Source organism: Microplitis demolitor, chromosome 1 (genome assembly GCF_026212275.2).
Source record: "Microplitis demolitor isolate Queensland-Clemson2020A chromosome 1, iyMicDemo2.1a, whole genome shotgun sequence".
NCBI classification, from domain to species: Eukaryota; Metazoa; Arthropoda; class Insecta; order Hymenoptera; family Braconidae; genus Microplitis; species Microplitis demolitor.
In genome coordinates, this window is record NC_068545.1 from 8,988,771 (window position 1) to 9,013,733 (window position 24,963).

Genomic DNA, 24,963 nt, shown 5'->3' on the forward strand with positions numbered 1-24,963 from the left:
AAATTTATAAAGTTTTTATCGTTGTTATTGAGATCCCAAGAAATTATTGGTATCAAATTTAGTATATTTTTATGAAATTTTACAAACTTTCACAAAAGTTTATAAAATTAAAAAAAAAAAAAGGTATAATATCTTATCAGAAGCCATGAGATAATTCTATGGAATTCGATAAAATTTCGCAACAGTCCATTACATTTTTTAAAATTTTGTGAAATTTCGTGAAATGACAAAACTTCGTTTTGGTAAAATTTTATTAAGTTTTGCAGAATTTCATAAATTTTTGCAAAACTTCATAGTATGTTATAAAATTTTATCAAAATTTATAAAATTTTACATAAATTTTATGAAGATTCCAAGAACTTAGTGGTATGAAATTTCATATGTTCTTAGAAAATTTCATGCGATTATATGAAGTCTTTTGAAATATTATGAAATTCTACAAAACTTTGTGTAATTTTACTTAATTGAAGTTTTGGCCTTACATTAATGTTATAAAATTTCATTAAATTATGTAAAATTTCATGAAAATTATCTCTTGATTTCCAATTAATTTTTCAAAATATTTTTCCCATTTTATAGTTCAATAAAACTGCATAATTTCATGAAATTTCAAAAAATTTTAGAAATTCAAAAAAAATTTTTTTTACCAATACTCCTCCAGATCTTGAGTGTTATGTTCTGGCTCCAGTTATATTTAAATAAAAATTTTAGAAATTTTTTTTTGGTAGTCTCGAATTATTTATTCGCCGCGGTGGGCGAGTAAACGGTTCGAAATTTCATAGAATCATAAATAAATTAATCAATCGTTACTTAGTTGGCAAAATTATTTTTTTTCACCGCCAACAATGTAACGGAAATCTCTTGCGATACAAGAGTCGCCGTGGCTCGCGGATAGTCTAAACAGATGACGATGGATGAGATCTGGGCCACGACGATTCTTTTATAGTAAACCTGAGATAAAACGTAAACATTTTGATAATGTATTTGTAAGGGTATGCTCTAGCTTCCCCGTACCAGGAAGTAGGGACAATCCTTCTTCAATTACTCGAGAGGACGGTGAGCACTGGATCCGTCAGTGCCTGATATAGCCAAGTATGCGGCTTGATTAGGATAGGAAGATTTTGTGTTGAAATAATTAAGCAATAAATTGAAATATAGACTAAGTTATGATATTCTAAATTATGATTAGTTTATTTAATACGCATACTTAATGTTAAATTTTCTTATAAATATAAATAATAATTTATAACTAAAATTTTCTGAAAGAATAATACTGTGCATGCGTCACAACCGTGTCTCGTGTTCTCAATGTCAGGAACACCAAAACTCAACGACCCGCGTTAAATTAATCTCTACTTTATTACAGTATATTTTATTCAAATAATGTATATAGATGATATTTAGCGGGCTTCTAATTTATTTTAATCAAAAAAATAATATATTAGTGTCGAGGGAAAAACCCGACAATTCAAATCAATCGAATGAAACAATTTTCCGCATGCACAGAAATTTGAGATCAAAAATAATAAACTAACTAAAATAAAATAAACTTTACTAAAAGACGATGAAAACTTAACTAGTAAAAGTACCCACGTGTTTGACAAACTGAATATTTTTTTGATTTACCAAAAACCTTTATGCTGAAGAACTTGCGTCTACTTGCCCCAAGTGCCTTGCCATGATGTTGATTCTACTAGACTAGTGATTAAACTTCGGAAAACACGGTAACAAACCTTAACAATATTTTTCAAGACGTCTGCCTGACACTCAACTTTGAAAATAAAATTTTTTTGCAAATGTATGAGCAATCAAGTTACTCTTGAGCGACTGCTCAGCTCGGTTAGTAGGTTGTAATTAATTTTCGAGAAATGAGTCTGACAACGAGGTGCGCTGGGCCTCTACCCCCACCATTGCGCGAAGTAATTAAAATTTGGTCGTCGCAAGGGCTAGTGCGTAAAATAATGAGGCGCGAAATTTAATTTGACTGACCTGGCAGTCGAATATCAAGCCACCCCGTCACATATTATACCAAGGAGCGACAGAATTGTCAGTGAATCACAAAATCTACTAGAGTCAAGAACTATATACAAACCTGTTGGCTTGATCCTGTCACTCGGACTTCGAGGCAAAATATATATACGTACTTTATAAAAATACGCATTCCTTATTTAAACTTTGGGTGCTGCTACCGGCAGCCTAATGCTCTCACCTATTTTGAGCGCTGATCCGGCAGCCTAAGGCTTCCTTTCCAAATCCAAAATTCACTTCGAGAACCAGGAGGTCAGGATGTGCGGTACAGCTTGGTCGCGGGATCCAAGGTGTAATCGCGGACACCAAAGGTCGTCCGAGAATTAAGTCTGAGGAAGTTCTTGTTGAGCTTTTGAGCTCATATGTTGTTGAGCTTTCGTGCTCGTGTGCTGATGAGCCGACGAGCTCGTGTGTTGTTGAACCTTCGAGCTCTGGTGGTTTAATCAACCAACTGGAATTACTTGCCCCTACGAAGAAACCAAGTCTACGGAGCTCTTCTTGTTCGCACTCAGACGAGGCATCAAGAGATTATTCGGGACGAGTTATGGAGCCCATAATCGTCATCATGGTAAATCCATAAATTTATTTCATAAAATAAAGGAAGGTCAACGGCTAACGCACCTGGGGTCTTTCGACACCCTAACGACATCAACTTTGTCAATTAAAAAATATTCTGTCTAATAAATGGCGAAGCCAGAATGTAACATTGGTGCTGTGAGCAGGATGCTGTTGAGTATCTTTTCTTTTAATTTAAACGAAGTGTTGCTACGGAAATTTTGATAGAAAGTGAACGCAAGTGTTTTTTTTTTTTTTTTTATTAAAAAGTGTTTAATATTCTTCTTCGAAAAAAAATTATTATTTTAAATTGTCACGATCACTTCTTACAAACGGGAAAAATTTTTAAATTATTTTTTGTGGAAATTTATTATTTTTTATTATTCAAATTGATAAAAAGTGGCCTACCGGTGTGTTGAGAAAGTGATTTTATTTTCCGTCGGATTGTGAGATCAATTATGGATAAAAATTCTGGCCGTCAGAAAACGTACGTGAATATTGTCATGATCGTTAGTGCTTTACAGTACGGAAACCGTTATAGAACGCTACCAAGTTGTCAAAATTTAACCTAACAAATGTATTCTAAAATCTATTCGAGGTTTGACTTTGCTGAATTAATGGTCTGTGTCAGTGTAAATAATAGAACAATAACCGTATGATTTCAAATGAGAATTGCACCTTGTTTTATCTAACGGAGGTTTATTAATCATCAATGTTTACATTATTTCTGTTCGTTATTCTTTAATGCGGTCTAGTTTGAATATGATTTGCTTCAGCATTCTCAATTGTGCAAAAAAAATAATAATTGAAATTTATCAAAGCAATCAGGTCTAATTTAAACTTTTTTTTGTAAAATTAATGATTTTCTATTTCGAGCAATCAGTTTTTCAAAACATTTATATTTATATTATGAATTAAGTAAAATGAATTTTTAATTCTTACTAAACCGCTCTCAACTTATTTAATAAAAATTATTAATTACTATTCAGTTATAATTACAATTGCTTTGATAACTTTTCTTTTAGATTATTTTATGGATTACATTAATAAATACTGAAATAATTGAGAAGGCTTAAAGAAATAATTATTTTTAAAATGGATAAACAAGGAGGACCTATGACAGAGAAGGAACTCCTCAAATTATCACTAAGACTCGATGATCAGTGTAGGTAACACGATGATCAGGAGGCAGTTTTGAAGGTACGAAACGACTTCTTATCGATCGATTAAGTTGCTGGTCGGGACCAGGAAAATAGTGAGGCAGACGCTAAATTGCAAACATTAGAAGCTGAATTACAAAAATTATGAATTTCGCTGGCGGAACGGGAACTCGAAATAAAATCACGTGAGTTGATAAGAAAGGATGAGCTTAACGATCTGGAGGTCGAAATCGACTGCGGCTCCGGGAATTGAAAGAACGTGAAGCAGAATCTAGCTGACTCATAGCGCAAGCTAGAAAAACGCAAATCGAGCGCTTCAACAAACGCGAGGCTGCGCTGGATGATTGGGAGCGCGAGTTGATGGAGACCCAGGAAAAACTGGATAAAAGAGAACGTGATCTGATCTAGAGAAAAAACGCGGTCGCTGCTCGGAAAAAGGAGTTGCAAAGTGACTCAAAATTACTGCAAAGTTCGGGCTTAGAGCTCAAGGACACAGAAAAATCCGCCGCGGCTAAGGTACACAGCGTGATTCAATAACTCAGAGAGGAGATGTCTCTGTGAAAAAATAGTGGGTCCAGCAATCATGTTAATAAACCGAGTATTACAATCAAAGACGCGTTGTCATACGCACCTACTTTTGATGGTAAAAGCACCTCAGTCTCCGACTTCATAAGATCATGCAATTGCGCTTGCTCTATGTTTGCGCTGAGCGCCGAATTTATGTTTTTGACACTTGTGCGTCAAAAATTTAAAGGCGAAGCTCGAATCACTGTCGAAAATATGGAGTACGCTAACATGAAGGAGTTCGAAAACCTCCTTCGTACCGTCTTCGATCGTCACCGTTCCGCAAAGTAGAGCTTGAGAACATTGCAATGCATTATAACGAAATATGGTTTCTTACGTCAATCGCACCCGGTCTATTTATTGTGACATTTTGCACGCATAAACAATCGAAAGGGGTGCATTAATTGAATCGAAAACATCAGAAATTGATAAGGACGCGATCTCGGTCTTTCTTAACGATATTCCACCTTTGCTTCAAGTACAATGTTTGCTAAAACCGCATAAAACGTTAGAGCAAACATACGCGTCGTCAATTGCCACGTTCAAAATGCAGCAAGAAACCGTGAAACGCTTCCAAATATCAGAAGTGGCCACAATGGCCCATGTTTAGGGTTATAAAACCGAAAACTGAAGTCGAGACAGAATCACCCGACAGAAGTTTGTCATAAATATCCAGACCTTATTAAGGAACGTTATATAAGTCCCAGATCTTCTGGAATAAATAATTTTACATTTGACAAACCTGTATGAAAATTTGTTTCATTACCGGAAAGAGACTCCCGGAGGTAATTTTGACGGGGGCTGACGGGAGTTTTTATATAAAACAAGTAATTCCGTCAACTTTAAAAGAATAATTAAAACTGTCCGTATTAGGACAGTATCGAAAATAAACAAATTTGAGTATGAGAGCGAACCATCTAAATTCAATTTAAATAAAATATCGAACCAATGATAAAATTTTCTTCAATAAATATCATTGGAGTACAGAACATTAAAGATATTACACCTGAAATAGAGCAGCACGCGTGAATTAAGGAGCTACCTAGACTTAGTATCTCAGGAGCTCATTGTAATCGGTTTACTCAAAATGAATTGAGCACTAAATTGTTTAATGATCGTATCGACGTCCCGAAAAATGATTCGCCGTTGTGGATTGTTTCAGAGGTAAACAGTTCACAACAAAAGGAAGTACAGAAATTTCAGAACTTCAATAAAAATGTAAATGGATTTGTAACGCTTGCATGCTCCAAAATTATAAAATATGTGTATTTTATCATGTTGTTTTTAAATATATATATATGATCAATTGACTTCGTCTAAAAAGGGCTTACGATTTTTTATTACTATATTAAACTTTAAAAAGTATAGCTTTAAGAAAAAAATTAAAGTTTCTCCGAATAAGAATAATTGTTGAAACAATAATAATCGTATTAATAGAATAAAGAAAGGTCAACAGCTGACGCATCTGGGGTCTATCGACAACCTAACGACGCCAACCTCGTCAATTTAAAAATATTCTGTCTAATAAATAGATAAGCCAGAATGTAACAATAGTAAATATATAAAATTTTTATATTTTGTATAATTTTATGAAATTTTACGAAATTTCATAAAATTTTATAAGATTTCATAAAATTTTTAATAAATTTATGAAAGTTCATACCAATAACTCCTTGGAATCTTGATAACAATTATGTAAAACTTTGTGAATTTTTTTGAAACTTTGTCTCCTTTTACAAAATTTTATAAAACCTTATGAAATTTTACAAAATTTTATCAAATTTCATAAAACAATATAAAAACTATCTTATGGTTTCCAATATAATTTCATGAAATTTTTTTAAATTTTGTAAATTCTTACAAAATTTTTTCAGATTTTATAAAATTTTAATAGTACGATTTTATAAAATTTAATGAAAATATTATTTCCCGTGTTATTATATTGCGTTACAGATGCCATAAGGGCGTATACCTGCAAAATACATTGCTACTAAGCCATAAGGAGGTATACAAATTTTTTTTCAGAAATTGACGTAATTACGTTCTATAAGTATAATACAGACGAAAAAAATTTTGTGTCCGGAACCATCTTGATTGTGACCTAAAAGTATGAGAATAATAAAAAACGTTCGAACTTAGGGAAATTTTTTTTGTTAGTTGAATAAAAATTTTAATTGCAAAAAAAAAAAAAAAAAAATTTTCAAGTATGTAAAAAAACGAATTGTTAGAACATTTTTTTTTTTATTAGTATTATATCCTGATAGCCAAGTTGCCCATAACATGTCAACAACCTACTGCCGCAACCCGTCGCCAAGTTGGTCGCAGAAGTTAGCATTTCCATAAGATGACGGCAATTTTCCGAGAAACTTGTCGACAACTTTCAGCTCGTGTAACTGTTACCGACAAGTTGACTACAAGTTGCTCAGAAACTTGATCACAGGTTGCAGCAGTGAACAGGTAGCCAAGTTTCTGAGCAACTTGTAGCTGTCTTGTAGTCAACAGTTACACAAACTGTTAAGTTGTTGACAACTTTTCATCACGTTGGTCGCAACTCATGTACACCAAGTTTCTGATCAGAAACTCTGGCTATCAGGATACTTTTAGAACATAATTACATCGATTCCCGAAAAAAAATCTTTTTTATACGCCCTCATGGCTCCCGGTACCAACGCTGGGAGCCATAAAGGCGTATAAAAAAAAATTGGTTTTGGAAACAATTTGTTTGTCTCTGTTATACTCATGAAATATGATTACATCAATCCCTAAAAAAAAAATCTGGGCGTCGGTTGACCCTGCGGGCCAGCCCTAAAACTTTCCGCTGTTTTCGACCTCAAAGAGCTCAATACATTAGTGTAGATATATTTTCGAGCTCTTCGAGCTCGAAAATGCTATCACATGCAATTGTTTTTTTATGATCTTTTCAAGCTCTAACAAGTTACCTGTTATGCTGAAGTTTGAAAATTTAAGAATCAAAAATCATCAATGAAGCGGTTTTTAAAATTTAGTTCCTGATTATGTCCAGTAAAATAAATGTATTGAGGCAGAAATCAATGTCAGGGATCAAAATCAAGATTTAAATAAGTTTTGACTCATGTAAGAAACAATAAAATATAAAATATCCGATAAAAATATTAAAAACTACGTTTTATCGATTTTTTTGTTGATAATATGATTTAAACTAAAAACCAAGTTCGATGACATTATATGATCGAAAGAAATCATAAAAAAGATGAGTTGGTATGATATCAGGCACATTTTAATACGTTATATTATGATTTATCCGGAAAAAATAACATAAAATGTTATTTTTTTAACTTTTCAACGCCGATATCTTTTGAACTAATCAATCGATTTTGATAGTTGACGCGGCAATTGGCGCGTTTTATTGAATTCTAGAGCTGATTAAAATTTGAAATCGATCGCGTCAGTCGTTTCGAAAATATTTAGAAAAAACCGTTTTTCACCATTTCTTTCTCCCGCGATAACAGTCGAACGAATTATCCGATTTTTAAGTTTGAGGTGGCAATCGACGCGTTTTATTGAGTACTAGAGCTGATTAGATTTTGAAGTTGATCGTATCAGTCGTTTCTGAGAAATCAATAAAAAACTAAAAAAAATTTTTTTTTTTTCGTAATTCGCAAATATTTTCGAGTCTAATCGATCAAATGATCTGAAATTTTCAGGAAAGTTGACGGCCAACAAGCTCTTTCGATTGCCACCTCAACCATCCAAATCGATTAATTAGTTAAAAAGTTACAAAGAGTTTACATACACACACACACACACACACACACACACACACACACACACACACACACACACACACACACACATACATACATACATACACACACTCGGACATCATTCTGAAAATAGTCAGAATAGCTTCCTAGGACCTCAAAACGTCGACATCTGATGAAAACTCGATTTTCGAAAATCGGAGTGAAAACAATAACTTCCCGAAATTTTTGAAAATCGTCGATTTTCTTAGCGGGAAGTTAAAAATTTGTATACGCCCTTATGACATCTATAACGCGACATGTTATATACCCCATTATGAAATTATCAGTTTCTCCAAAATTATACAAAATTTCATAAAATCTTATAAAATTATATCAAATTTCGTATGAAAGTTTAGAACTCTATATCTCGATAAGTATACCATTTATCGATTCGCGATCACGTTACTGACTCGGCGCAGTGGATAGCAGCAAGGACTTCAAATCGAAAGGACGTAGGTTCGAGGCCAGCAGTCACCGGGATTTTTTCGTCAATAAAAAATATAATTAGTCTGTCTCAGTAACGCCTTTATCCATTAGATCAATGTATAAGATCTAATTGCAATTTTTATTCTTGATCTAATATTTTTTTCCAAAAATTAATGGTGACTGTTGAATTTTATGAAATTTCACGAATTTTTGTAAAACTTTATAAAAGTTTATGAATTTTTATGAAATTATATGAATTTTTATGAAATTTAATAAAATCCCATGGATTTCGATAAAATTTTATCAAAAAAAATTTAATGTAACGGGACCGTTAGGTCCACCTCCGTTTGACGGGAGACCGATACCACGCCCTTCTGGGCATACTCGCGCTGCGTAACCCTATTTGTATATTATGACACCACCATATATTATAAAAGCGAAATATGAGCATATGCTCACATTAGCTTACCCATTAGGCATGCAGTGCATGTGAGTGCCTCACGCACAGCCACCACGAGTCCGAACTCACATGGACCCAAACACTCCTCCCATCTCAGGAAATAAAGAGACTCTGGTTGAAGTGGGGCTTGGAATGGGTCCTCCATAGTACTAGACTTCAGCTCTGGTCAACTGCTTGCGTAGGATAAGTGGTGGGATACAAGTTCTTCCCAACCCGTATGGGTTACCTCCACTTATAGTCACTAAGGATTTAAGACAAGCCAATATATACATTCGCCATCATATGTCACATAGTGTCCACTTATCTCCGAGCTTTTTGGGATGACCATTAGTGTTTTAAGTCATAAAAATGGCGGCAATAGTCCCGCTCGGGGATAAAATTTTATCAAAGCGTTTTCAGCATAAAATTTCATTGGTGTAATTTTATCAAATTTGATGAAAAAAAATTTTTCCAGAGTTATAAGTCACGAAAGCGCCTCTTAGAAAAAACGCAGTTATTCAAAAGTAAATAGAAAGATAAATTTTAGAATAAATATAGGTTTCGAATTGTAATTATAATTTCATTATTTTACGATGTTGATATTGTAATTTTTTAAATAATTTTTAATCCGAAAAGTTTTTGTTAAAATTGCGATGTTGAATAATAAAAAATTTAACCTGCATAGTAAATTTTAAAATGAGACATTTAAAAAGTGATGCTAATGAAAGTACAGTCCACAATTACTATGTTAACATCGTAAATTTTAGTGGAATTTTTTTCCCGTGTACGAATACGTTATCGAAATCACATGAATAGAAAAAAGAAATACTAATGAATAAGCCTGATGTTTTTTTTTGATATCCAACAACGCGTATTTTTATGAAAGAAAGTCCAATAAAAAAATCATATCGTAGATAACCTTTAGTATGTGGTTTATAAATTCTTTATGTGCAAGATATTTTGAATACTACTAAACATAATGATCTAATGTTTTTTTCACTTTCTTCAGAAACATGCAAAGACAGATTCGTTCAATAATCACTTTTGTAGCCGTTTTCGTTTTTTTTTTTTTTTTTTGATTGAATTATTATTTGTCCATTTCTACACGAAACAAAAAAACTCAAATAAACTATGCTATGGAGATCGCGTAAAAGTGAGACATAATTATGGGAAAATAAAATTCATTGTTTAAAAATGTTTACCTCGCGCCTATGAAGGTTGAAATAAGATACATCAAAAAGAAAAAAAAGTTACCCCCAAAGTTCCGTTGTAACCAGTTTTTTTTTTTTTTTTTTTTTTTTTTTTTTTTTTTTTTTTCAAAATTTGACTTACTTATTAACTTCTTTATCATACATGTTTTTCAATATTTTTAAAAATAAAAAATAAAATACTTTCATCAATTCTACGATGTATTACTTTAATGTAAATCACATAAATCTTAAATTCTAGAGACAAGAACCTGAATAATTACGGATATTTGTACGACGTATAACTAATTGATTATATTTCTTTTAAATTTATAATGTCACCGCGTTTAAAATATCAATATTCAGCAAAGTCCCATGCTGATTTCTGATGCTTATAAAAAATATTATTAATATTCTCTGTTACTTACGAAAGTTCTAAACTCAGTTGAAAAATAATTCGGGTTTTAGACCTCAAGTAAAAGATTTCGAGGCTTACCTTAATTTGTCCTCACCATTTAAATTGCAAATGAATAAAAATTTGGACAATTCTTATTTTGTGCGACTTTTGCATCTTTGAAGCGTAAATGAGGTTTACTTTAAGTATATATTTCTTAAAGATGAGAAAAAAACGAAGTTTGTCTCAAGTGTAATTTTTTTCAAGTTAGAATAAATTCGTGCATTTTTAAATTACTGACTATTTTTAAATTATCAATTATTATTATTATTACATTCATTTAGAGACTTTTTTTTCTAAATTTGAATAGTTACTTATACTGCATCGAAAGTGATTGAATATTAACTACATAAAAGATAATAAGTAAATATTTTGGATTTCTTTCATTATATTTTTTTCGATACTGGCTCCATTGTTGCTGGTTTTGCTTGGGTTCTGCTGTAAAGTAAATTCAAACTCCGGTTATTGATTAAAATAATTTTTAGGAAAATAAAAGTGTTAATAAATAATTGAAGTATGTCTCTCAAATAATTAACAATGCTAATTAAAAAAATTGAAAATATCCTTAAATCAGAAACAGATGTACTTACCCGCATGAAAAAAATGTATATCCTAAAATTATACTAAATAATATAACACAGCTCATAATACAATATAATAATTTATATAAGAAATCATATATATATATAAATAACTATTTTTTTGCCATTTTAATTACATAATCATATATTTTCAAAATATGCAAATATGATATATAACGTTATATGTTGATACATATTCACGCTATATGAACTCCACATATTAAAAACTATATGATAAAAACATAATTCATTTTATAATGTTAATTTATAAGCTAATATATATTATTGACTTATAAAATTTCAAGTCTAAAAGATTTATTCCAAGCCTATATAATGTTTTAAACTCAAAAAAGTTTAATTCAGTTTTTTGTAGTTAGAGTCATAGGTTGACGTCTCCTGATTAAAACGCACACTTACATATTATAACGAATGTGAAACTGATGTTTTAAAATATTTGAATAGCTAGAAAACAAATGCCTTCTTCTCTTGTTTTTATAGATGCGTGACTAAGTCAGTCAGTCATATATTGACATCTTAACAGCAAACATCTGTATATCAATAAACTATATATCTCTTTGCTTTCTTTTACTGCTGTTAATTATGGTGTTATTATTCCTAATATAAGTGTGTTATCATTGTAGTGTATAAGTGATATTAATTTAAGATACCAGTCACTACAATTTGGTGTCAGAAGTGGGATAAGTGCGCGTAACCTTCGTGTGTTGTGTGAACTTACAAATATTAAATTAAAATGAAAATATCTGTCAAAATATCGTGATGCAACGGGAAAGGCAAAGATTAAAAAGAAAACGATCGTGATTCGTTTGATGTTACTAAAGATGCAAATAATAATAAATTAAAAAATAAATTCAGTAATTAATTAAACGAGATTGGTGAAAAAAATTTTTATTAATTTGTGCTTAAGTGCTTGTGTTGATTAAAATAAATTTTGTGATGAATTAAATAAGTTTTATGAATATTAGAGTTCGCGTAGTAATATGAATAAATTTGGTGATGAATTAAATAAGTTTTGTGGATATGTTTTATAATATAGATTTCAAGTGCGTGTAATGATTTCAATGAATTCAATGATTAATTAAATAGGTGTCGTGAAAATATTTTTCACAATCGGTGTCAAAGTGCGTATTTGAATTTAATAAGAGTTATATACTACATTTAAAAAAAAAAAAAGAAAGAGTTCGTGATTAATAAATTAGTGTTGTGAAAATATTTTCATTAATTTATCCAAAGTGCGAGTAAGAGTAATTACGTGTGTAATAAAAATATAAAATAATAGTGATCGAAACATTGAATGCCGGATAGCGTTATTATTTAAAAAAAAAGAAAAAAAAAAACAGTGAAGCCGGAAAAATATTTTCTTAGCATTTATTGAGGAATTGAAGTTGAATTTATGGACAATTTAAAATTCGGATAGTTAAAAGGATTATTTGGTGATGTATCATTATTTAATAATAATAGTTAGGTAAAATTAAAAATAAAAGAATCATTATTTTATTGAACACAAATTAACTAAAAATATCGTGATATCTAACCGCTTTTTTTTTTTTTGTTTTGTAATCGATTAATGTGATTAATAAACCGGGCGTATTTGTTGATTTTGAGTTGAGGAACGATATGGGTGATTCCACCAAATAAAGTTATTTTTACAGGGCGACCCTCATCGATTTGATTCAAACCATGTGGAGTCTTTCCAAATATTAAAAAAAAAATTCTCTGAAAATTTGAGCCTTTCATATGCAGCAGTTTCAAAGTTATGATTTTTTGAATTTTTTAAAAATTTTTGTTTTCAACTTTTTAATTACTTTTTTTGAAGGAAAAAATTAAAAAAAAAAAATGAGCACATAATAGTGTTTCTTAGGAAAAATTCTCAGCTTTCCAAAGAAAATATTCATTTTTTATTTTAAGTTACAGAAGACCCTTTAAAAGTCGTTTAAAATAGGAAAAACGATTTTTATGACTGTGGCGCTTGATACATCTAATTTGATATTTTTTTCTGAAAGCTAAGACCTTTTCCGACAAAATATGTAATTTTCACGATGTGCATATTTTTTATTTGAACAAAATTAAATGAAATATTAACTCCCAATGATTAAAAAACTTTAATTCTTAGGTTTTTTGAGAATCTTGATACATTTTTAATACAAATATATCCGTGGCTATCAACAATAGGTAAGAAAATGTGTACTGCTTATGTTTCTTTCACCGTATTTGACTCTAAGTATCGTACGTCTAAAACATTTATTTTCTATAAATAGTCATTATTCCTTGATTAAAAGAAACGATTCGAAACGATTTGTAATGTTAAATGCTCATAAAAAGGGTGATTAAAAAGTATTTAAAGTATTCAAAAGCATTAAAAAGTATTAAAAATTTATTTTCCAATCGTTTTAAATCGTTTCTTTCAATAAGCGTTGGTTATAAAAGTGAAATCAACGCCGGTAAAATTTTGAATAGCCTGGATGCATAAATCTTGCGGTGTGAGGATATGTTTTCTAGTATGTATATGCAGTAAAGCTCTGAAAACAAAAATTATAAAACTATTTTTCATGATACCAGCATTAAAGCTTCAAGTTTTGGAATTAGTAATTTTAACTTTGATTCTTCGGTTTAGTTCAAAAATAATTTCAGGCTATTGATGTTATCTCCCTCAATGACATTTCTAACTTTGTCATCGTTTTATAAAAATTTGTCTAAATAATAAATAGTATTTATGGTTTCTGTTTAATTACAAATTGCAAATCAAAAGGTACGCGTACACTTATGGTTGAATACACCATCGATCTTTAATTAACTTAATTCTAACTGGCTGCTGCCACTGAAACTAATTTTTAATGCAGGTAATCATGAAAAAAATAGTGTGTAACGCGAGATGAAACACGACTTCAGATTGTAGTTATTGTCAGCATTGGCCTACGGCTTGGGCAGCCTACTTCACTCTTGTCTGATAACGTTTTGTTTCATCTCTTGCCACACAATGAACCATTACAGTTTGATAAAACTATAAAATCAACAACTTGTATTTAAATAATTATTGATTTTGTTCAAACAAAAAATATGCACATCGTGAAAATTACATATTTCGTGGGAAAAGGTCTCAGCTTTCAGAAAAAAATATCAAATTAGATGTATCAAGCGCCGCACAGTCATAAAAATCGTTTTACCTATTTTAAACGAATTTCAAAGGGTCTTCTGTAACTTAAAATAAAAAATGAATATTTTCGTTGGAAAGCTGAGAATTTTTCCTACGAAAAACTATTATGTGCTCATTTTTTTTTTTTAATTTTTTTCTTCAAAAAAAGTAATTAAAAAGTTGAAAACAAAAATTTTTAAAAAATTCAAAAAATCATAACTTTGAAACTGCTGCATATTAAAGGCTCAAATTTTCAGAGAATTTTTTTTTAATATTTGGAAAGACTCCACATGGTTTGAATCAAATCGATGAGGGTTGTCCCGTAAAAATAACTTTATTTGATGGAATGACCCATAGATAAAAAAAAAAAAAATTTTTTTATATAGATAGTCAATTTGAAAATATTTTTTTCACTGTCCTGTCGGGGCTGTGTAATGCCTCAAGTATTGAGTCAATGAATATAAATTCAAACGCATAAATAAGGAATTTTGTAAAACTACTGAGATTACTATCATGATTTAAATTAAAAAAAAAAAAGTTAATATTAACAAAAATAATTTAAAATTTTGTTTGCTTCAATGCGATTACGAAGGTCCTTATGAAATTGAAAATAAATTGAATAATGTAGTTTATAGAATTAGAAAAATTCCCAATGGAAAATATAAAATCGTACATGTAAATCGTCTTGCACCATATTGTGATCAATAAAAAGAAATGAAGAAGATGTCCAACTGGGGCCCTGAACGATCTCAGTATAGACGTTGTAAAGGATTCCCGGGATTCTGTAGTCAATTGGTAAGACTAGGATATCTCTTTCAAACTGATAGAATCGAAAGATTTGTCTGGACGACTTACTAAAGACTGGTATAGTCCTTCGGAGAGTTCTCTAGATTCTGAAAGAAATCTGGCAGAGGGCTCTGAACGATCTCAGTGGTAACGTTGTTCGGAGGATTCCCAGGATTCTATAAAGACTGGAAATGTTCTGAGTTTGAGTATATTAGCTGAAGGGAAGTCTAGCCGAGGGCCCTGAACGATTAATCGTTGAAAGGGGTTCCCGAGATTCCTCAGTCATTGATGAGAGACTGGATATTTCTTTTGATCTAAGTGAGCTCAACAAGGATCAAAAGTTTGATTCTGAGGACTTATCAATGGCTAAGCGCAACCTGACTGAAACTATGGGATCCATCCGGAGTTGACATAGTCGACGGTAATGAAAGTTTATTAATTAACAACTAACAAATAATAAGATGTAACGATGAAATATGTTTAAGTATAAAATCTAATAAATTGTTGGAGATACTCGTTTTGTTTTCTTTATTATATGCAGATAATATTTCCAATTTCATTGGGGAAGGAGAGAAGGAGTCTATTCCCAGTCCTTCAAGGAGGAGAGGAAGGAGTTTCTGTTCCCATCCCGTACCTGTTCCCATTCCCATTGAAGATCCATTATTCAAGAGGAGGATTACATTTATAATTTTATTATTTTAATTCGTTGATTAGGAAAATAGAGTCACGCGTATCGATTAACTTCTTAGCAGAATATTTTATTTTTTTATCAATTCTTAGCTCAATTAAATTATAGACTATTTTTTTATTTTTTTTATTATCTTTGCGTTAGCCTACAGAGTTGTTTTTCTGCTATAGTGTTTTTTTCCCTGTAGGGTGATAGATAGGGTGTGCTGGGACCATAGCGGAATCGAACCAAAATTGCAAATGATTTTAATTCCAATTAGGTTCGGTTTGCCTAACACAATTTTTATCGGGACGATAATTTATTGAGAAGGGGGCATTGTAACGAATGTGAAACTGATGTTTTAAAATATTTGAATAGCTAGAAAACAAATGCCTTCTTCTCTTGTTTTTTATAGATGCGCGACTAAGTCAGTCAATCTTATATTGACATCTTAACAGCAAACATCTGTTTATCAATAAACTATATATCTCTTCGCTTTCTTTTACTGTTGTTAATTGTGGTGTTATTATTTCTAATATAAGTGTGTTATCATTGTAGTGCATAAGCAATATTAATTATGAGTTGAAATACTACAATATATACTGAAATATCCGTTCTTTCTCCATTAATTTGTAGCTTTATTTCCTTTCCTGAGTTAAACTAATAAATTGAATGTTCATTTTGCCGATTAAAAAAATACTTATACTATAGATTTTTAAGTATATTATCCAATACATAATGCGATATACTATACTTTGAAATATATGTCTTGATTATATTTCGTTATAATGGAATTTATATCCGGCAAATTATATTCTTGGAATATACAATGCTCTATAATAAAATATATATTTTCTTTTATTGTTTGTTATAAGAAAAAATATACTTTCAAGCTGTATGAACAGTATATTCAAACATACATAATTTTTTGCCGTTTTATATAATTTTATATTTTCGTATATAAAATAAAAATAAAAATTTTTTTTTTTTCATGTGGGATACTATTCATTTTAACAATTTTAATATCATACAGTCTTCATTTTATTGAATTTTTTGATCTTGTCATTTCGATTTTACTGACACATGATAATAATAAAATCGTCTTGAAATTTGAATGATTGATATTCTTATAACTTCATTAATTCAAGCCAAAACAATCAGAGAATATTTCTTGGATATTTTTCAATTGAAAGTTCTTCATAGCAATGATTAAATCACTTTATTCCAGTTCTTGAAAATACAAACATAGAAATACACGATGTGAACATCCTAAGAGCTTAAATATGACTAATTTTCTTTTAGGCAAATAGGGCCCTATTAGGGCCTTATTTTCTGCATAACCTGAAATCGTCTTATTAATTATTTGATGTTTATAAATAACTATCATTATTGTTTTCAGATAAATGTTTATAATCATTTTTAATGGAAAATTACTATGATTTAACGGACCATTACTTGATGATATTGAAATAGAAGACTTATTAAATAAATTTAACATTCCAAACCCATTTGATGTATTGCAGAATTTTAATCAACAAATGGATGTATCATAAGATTTCAGTGAATATGTAAAGAGTGAAGAAATACCACTTGCTTACAAAATGAAGAACGTATTTCTTCGAAAAAATTGTATATAAGTTGATTCTATTTGCATCAACGGCTTAATATATAATCATGATATGAATTTTTGTATTTTTTAATGTGCATTTATCAATAAATACTGATTTTTCTTCGCATCAAAAACTGAATCAGTAGTTGTGACTAATTACATCTGTTGCGATCATTATTTTATTCAGTAGCAATTTTAATAATTAGAGTAGTGAAGCAATTTCCACTGATTGAATCTGTACCATTTTACTGATTCCAATAAAAAATCGATTTTTACTAATTGAATCAGTAACATTTTACTGATTTGCAATGATATACTTGGGACTATTTACATCACTGAATATTCATTGATAATCAGTGAATATTCACTGATTCAGATTAAGAGAGCACATTGTATCAACTTTCAAGTTCATTGAATTTTAAAACTAATACTCATAGACAATTTCAGTGAAAATTATTTGAAAGCTTGTGTAATACGCTTTAATTTATGACCTTAACCTTTATGTTTTGAACATTTCTTACAATAATTTAATAGCCCTGAAAATTTTTATGGAATCAAAAAATATTGAAAATATGGTTTTCATTCCTCATGACTTATGCATGTCCTATTGAAATCCAGTTTCGTCAGTTGTATTTTGAAGAAAATGGCAGTTGTAATTTGAATAAATAATAAATAATTTTAAAGAATAACCTGTCAATTCCATGGCTATTTTATATTTTAAAAGTATTTCTTTTATTATTTATGATGGTCGAAACGTACCTATACGCCTTATAATTATAACTGTTCTTGCCATCGCAATAGCGATTACAATCATGATCTCATACTAATTAAATTTTCCTTCATAAAATTATACTTCATTTACGTGAAGGTTAGTTTGGTACATTACCTATATAATGTTTTGTCAAATCAACTATCTGAAGTTCTCTATCGAAAATAGTCGTTGTCTTGTTTTACCCTCACTCTTAGAAAACAAGCTTAATTTCATATCATGACTATACACTAACATATACCACAAGATATGTATGTATAAATCTTTTGATATAGATTAATTGGAAAATCTACCTTCCATTTCGGCTGTGGAATGGCCTATTTTTTGTTATTAATTGGTGGTATTTTTTTCTTCTAATTTTAAATTGCAGTCTTCTTTACGAAATCTATTTTTAAGCGAGAAATGCTCATTTATTTATTTATTTATAATAAATATAGGGGAAGGGGGGACAAAATGGACCCCTTAAGAAATGAGGGCTTGTATGTAGTATAAATGTCAGTCCATTTTGCCCCAAGGGGTCTATTTTGCCCCGCTCTTCTCTAATAGGGGAAGGGGGGGATAGGTCACTTTAAATTTTCAGTACCTTGAATGATTTGGGGGCAAAATGGGCCCCAAAATTCAAGGGGCCCATTTTGCCCCTCTCCCCTTCCCCTTATTTATAATTTAGAAAATAAATTATTGCTATACAATAAACTTTTTTTCTTTAACTTTATGAGTATGATAAAATAATAATTTCTTGCATAAAAATAGATTTTGTATAGACGATTACAAATTAAAATTAGAAGAAAAAAGTACCACCAATTAATGACAAAAAAGTAAAAACAATAATTATACATGAAAAAAAATTATTTTTTTTTTCGAACTTTGGGAGCTTGTAACTTTTTTTATATTGTAGTTACGAGCATGACTATTCAAGACATTTTGGTAGGAAATTTGATTTCCTATTGAAATATGAATTTCAAAACTAAAAAAAACAATTTTTTTCTTTGAGTTTTCCTCGAGAAACTAAGAAACAAAATTTTCTACATGTATTTTAAAAAGGAAATTGAACTTGTAATCCGCCAGCTCAATTTTAAGCATATCGAATTGATTTTTTAGGAGGATTTTTTTTAGGTCCAAAAGAAACTTTTGAGACTATGAGACCTAAAAAACAAGAAAAATTATTTTTTTTTTGGCACACTCGAATATATATATATATATATATATATATATATATATATATATATATATATAGGATTTCGACAGCTAAAGGTTAAAAAGGTCAATCACACACAGTGCGAATAACACATGTGAAAGATATTAGTCACCGCAAGAGTAATGAGCAGGATCGATAAATCGTTCATGTCACGGTGCTCGTAATAGAACTGTAATTGCGATATTGCGTATGCAGGAGAGTCTCTCTCAGTACTTGCTATTGCCGGGGGCTAGAGAGAACCACAGCACGGTAGTTACATTGTTTCATATCTAAATATCGAGCGCAAGACCACGTCATTTCCGCCCTTTTACGCACACTCCCTTTTCCTTCCTACCACCCTCTATTACTCTCTCCTGTCATTCTACTATCTTTATATATTTACTGAATATAATAATACTCATTATAATCATCATAACGAGTAGAAACAATAATCATTATTACTAATATTTAGTAACCTCCACATTAATAGCTATTACATTGTTTCACTATTATTAATAATTGTACATATAATCAATAATTACAGACTTTAAATTGATATCTTATATATATATTATTAATTTGTTTTTGTAAAATTTAATTGAAAAGAAAAAAAAAATTTTTCCATTTGAATAACGTTAAGAAAAAATAAAAAATTCCCAGTCATTGACGCTAAATAATGTATCGTCGGACATCACGACATACCCATACAAAGTCGCCGTCAATGGAAAAAATGCCGTAGGTTGGCCGATGTCTGACTGCAGTTGCTCGGCCAAGCATTTGCAATTAGTAATGGCCCAAACCTGGTTAATCACCAGCAGCCGTTTAATTTTTCATCAAGATAGCGTAGTCAGTTCAATGTGAGTTTTTTATTAAAATTTTTGAATGTATATGTTATGTGTATATGGCATTACTGGTTTCATATATAAATATGACTTTTCGTAAAGGTAAGGACAGTCATATGAAGCTGCCGATAGCTGGCCAATGAATGGTTACTTATGACTGGCCGATTATCGGTTCGCAACGTTGGGTCACTGTTGGTGAATCAGTGGTCCATGATTGATTCTTGTTAAATGAAAAAATCTACTTATTAATTATTCAAATAACTTATAACAATCGACCTGCAGTCACTACGTGACTGTCCAAATTTCTTTACTAAATTTATAAAATACGAAGAAAAAAAGGACATGTTGCCAGAAACAATTTTAATTTGCACCAAGGAATTTTATGCATTATAAATTAATTACAAAAATTGTCTTGGGCCAAGAAAATATTTTTTTGGTCAAGAAAGAATTCCTGGGGAACCTAGATTTGGCACGTCTATATTGTCCCATGCTTTGGTCAAGAATGGGAACCTAATCCTAGCCATTCCAGCCATTACCTGAGCCTGGGCCAGGACTGGGTAAGCCTAGACTTGGCCGTTATAAGGATTATCTGCGCTTGGACCAAGGCTGGGTTCCCCTACCTTGGCCATTCAGTGGTGACCCAGGCTTGGGCCAGGACTGGGTAATCTAGCCTTGGCCGACCCAATCATTACCCGAGTTTAAGCCAAGACGAGGTTCCTCTGCCTTGATCATTCGATGGCAACCCAGACTTGGGCCAACGTAGAATTATCCAAGTTTGGGTATACCTATAGTTACCCATCCTTGGGCAAGAATTGGCTAATGCAAGTTTTTTATTCATTATTCAATCAACTTATAATTATGGTTTTTTCAATGAATAATTATTTATTTTTTAATTAAAATAAGTTTTAATTAATAAATATTTTAACGTTCCGATTGAAATTATTTACATCTAACAATTAAAATATTTTTTAGTTCGTTATTATTTGCAATCAACAACCGTAATTTTATAATTTTACTTATAAAAATTAATTTAATTAAGAAATAACTCATGAATTTGTATAGAGAACCTGCGTGACCTCGTTTATTAAACACTAGCGTTCATAGTGGCGAAAATTAGCATTTTATATGTGAGATAATATGAATTTTGTCCTGGGTAATATATGACATAAATATAAAATCTCAAATAGGTATCAATGTAAAATTTAAAAAAAAAATGTCAGATGTTATAATTATTAAAAGTGGTTTTTAAAAAATCAATATAAACGATTTATGGTTGTCCTTTGAGTGAAATCGTCAAAATTTGTGGAAAAGTAAACATGTGAAAAATGTCGAAGAGTGGAAATCTGAGCATAATAGTTTGATGAAAGCTGAAGTTATTCATCAAACTAATATTAAGCAACATTTTGAAGTTACGATTGACGTAAGTTATTACTTCATTATTTCCACTATCAATTATATATATCTAATAAAAAAATCAAACTAAATTAATTAAAATGTTTTAGATTGACATCAATCGAAATGTAGTTGACCGAATATGTACTTGCCCAGGTGGATTGGGTAAAAATTGTAAACACATTACTGTTGTCATAAAATTCATAAATTTTGGAACACCTGAATCTAAAACTAGTCATCTTTGTCAATGGAATATTCCTTTAGTATCGAAGGATATTGAAGAATATTCTAAAGGACGTAAAATTCGTGAATTAATTCCAAGAAAAGCATATGATAAAGAATATAAGCCTATGGATTTAGTTGATTTAAATTTTTTGTGTTCGTTAAGTGATATTTGGAAATCAATGAAGCTGATAGAGTCGACTAAAGTAGTTAATGGAATTATCAGAGAACTAATTAATACTGCAGTTGATACTGCATGTGCCCAAAAGTGTTTGATTATATATCATTATTTTTATAGTAGTCATAATACTTTAAAAATATATAATAGTGATATATCTTGGAAGAAAATTTTTCATGAAGTTTTTTATATTAATAATTTAATTACTTCATTGGATAATTTAGCTTATATTTTTGCTAATACGCGAGTGCAATCAGAGTGTAAAGAATGGTATAATGAACGTGCAATAAGAGTGCCAGATAGTACAGCTCATGTAATTAAAACTCGCAAATCTAAATTTGATGAATTGGCTGATTCTATGATAGTAGAAAAAAAGATGAAAGGAAAAGAGCTCCAAAGTGTATTACATGGTCTCAATAATGAAAACAAAGCTCGAGAATTATATAAAAAAATAACTGCTCTGGTGGAAATTTTTCGGACTTCTGTCTTAAAAGGTCTTTGGAACTCTGAAAAAGCTTTTAGAACTCTAGAACTGAGATTTTAAGACAGAAGTCCGAAAAATTTCCACCAGGGTGGGTTTGTTGTAGAAGAATGTGGTCTTGTTATTCAGTCTAGTCAACCATGGTTATGTGCTAGTCCTGATGGAGTGGTTGTTGTAGATAGTATACCAATTAAAATTTTAGAAATAAAATGTCTCATTACTGTGCAAAATAAACCAACATTTAATAAAAAAGGACAACTAAAACATCCTTATTTAAACTTTACTGACAATAACACAGTGTATTTACAAAAATCTCATGCTTATTATACACAGTGTCAAATATTGATGTATTGTACTGGTCTTTATGAATGTGATTTTTTTATTTGTTTTCCAAATTCGGAATATATTTTAATCACGATACCACGTGATGAAAGTTTCTTATCACAATATATTTCAAAATTGGAAAATTTTTATGTCAATAATTATATTGAAAAGTTAATTTTAAAGTATGGTCTCTAAATATTTTAATTATTATAAAATAAGAGAAATTTTATAGCAGAGAAAAGTTTATTTTATCACATGACAAGTATAAATATTAATTTTATATGATACAAAATTTTAATGAGAAAAAAAGCTTTAACTTCAATTAATGTATAATTATATGCAAATAAAAATTGGATCAAAAAAAAATAATTATAGTTCTTTTTTGGTTGTTTAAAAATAGGTTTTTGTAAGTTTGTTAAAACACAGCACATATTAACTACATCAACAATTTATGGCAAAAAATCAATAGTAATTTTATTTAGGATGCTATACACTTTGATTCGTGCAATACATCTTTCAACGTGGATTCATACACTTGCAATATTATAAGTTTCCTCTATTTCTTCTTCAGTCAAATGACGATCGTGTAAAAATGGAGGTGTAATAATTATAGCATTAGGTACATCAAGAGATTTTTTGATGTCAGGAAAACCTTGATTTGCCATCACTTCATCACCTGGCTCTAGTAGTTTTAAAAAATTACTATCATTAGTTATGAAAGGATCACTAGATCTCCCACCGTAGCACTCGGATTTAAATGAGATCATCCCTGGATGTGTTATTCCCAATGAAAATTTTACTGTGTATCCTAATTTATAATCAGAATACATATGATTTCGGACTAGCACGAGACCAGGTTGTTCGCATTTCATTTCTGTACAGTCTATAATAACTCTACAATTTGGATAATGTATCTTAAATGCTGGTGGCATAGTTTCTTGAACATCTTCTTTACTAGACCAGAAAATAAAGTTTTTTGTTTTCTGTGCTAGAATTGATGATACATCCCGGAAAATTCTAGAAATACATGTTGGGTCTACATCAAAAAATGTAGCTATTCCATCAAAAGGCAAACCCGTCTTTAGTTTGATTAAAAAAATTAATAATCTGTTTCCAACATTTATTTTTTGAATTTTTACTGGCGGCAGCATATTTAACAATAATTGGAAAACTTCTGGTGTTACTTCAGTTATAGCCGAAAGTTGTTTATCATTTTTTATTGGATTATATCCACGAAATCCTGACAAGAAAATGGGTGTATCAGGTCCACTGCTTTTATCTTTGGTAATCACATAGTTTTTTAAATTGTTAATTGATGATATTGTTGCTTGAGTTAAAACACTACTTGATTTACAATCAAAGTCACATGAAAAAACAAAATTATCACTGAAATTTTCAAATGATGACACTTGCACTGATTTATCATAAATATTATGCGTTTCCTTTATATTCACTCCTAATTGAATGTCTTCGCATAAATTATTTATTGGTTCTTGCTCATCGCTGATGAAAGATTCCGATGCTGATTTTCTTTTTTTCCAACGATTGAAACGATCCAGATTATTATTTGAAGGCTTCTGTCGTTTGTATTCAGTTGGGAAAATTGTTGGATTATATACTGGATGTCGAGGATCTTCAGATTTGTTATCACCAACAAAATGATTACTACATATTATTGAATAATTAGTAGGTTGTCATGCTGTACCATCTGAACTAGAGGAATAATGAAGTTAATATAATAATAAATAAGTAATTTATTTTTAGCACATATCAGACTTACTTTATACGATTTACTGCTTTTATCCATATTTGTCGACGTTTTAATAAATATGGTTTTAACGGAAATGAATAAAATTTTATATTTGAATTTGTTTTACCGTGAGTATAATGACATGATACTACACAGCATCCTGTATTACTAGATCTTGATCGTTTATTAATATTAATATTCATCACTACTAAGTATTAATTATGTTCCTTGTATTTTTTAGTAAAATATGGTCACCTGAATATTTATCCCATATAACTATAAATATCAGAAATTAATAATTGTTAAAAAATTAATTAATTATCAATGAATTTATCATAGAGTTTAATGTTTACAAACAGCTCATGCTCACATGAGAACTTATAAAATTCCCGAAAGAGGCGCCACCAGGCTTTATGCAGGTTCTCTATAATAAATTTTATTT

At 30.3% G+C, this 24,963-nt stretch overlaps 1 protein-coding gene across 1 annotated transcript in view; it reads right to left on the minus strand.

Annotated features, from left to right (window-relative positions):
* Positions 1–23,298: 23,298 nt before the first annotated feature.
* Positions 23,299–24,963, minus strand: part of LOC128668185 (uncharacterized) — a 35,970-nt gene continuing 34,305 nt past the window's right edge. The window contains exons 2-3 of the mRNA XM_053740508.1: positions 23,911–24,348; positions 23,299–23,850 (exon numbers count right to left, since the gene is read on the minus strand). Coding sequence (XP_053596483.1) covers positions 23,299–23,850; positions 23,911–24,348 — 990 coding nt within the window. The remainder of the gene's footprint in view (positions 23,851–23,910; positions 24,349–24,963) is intronic.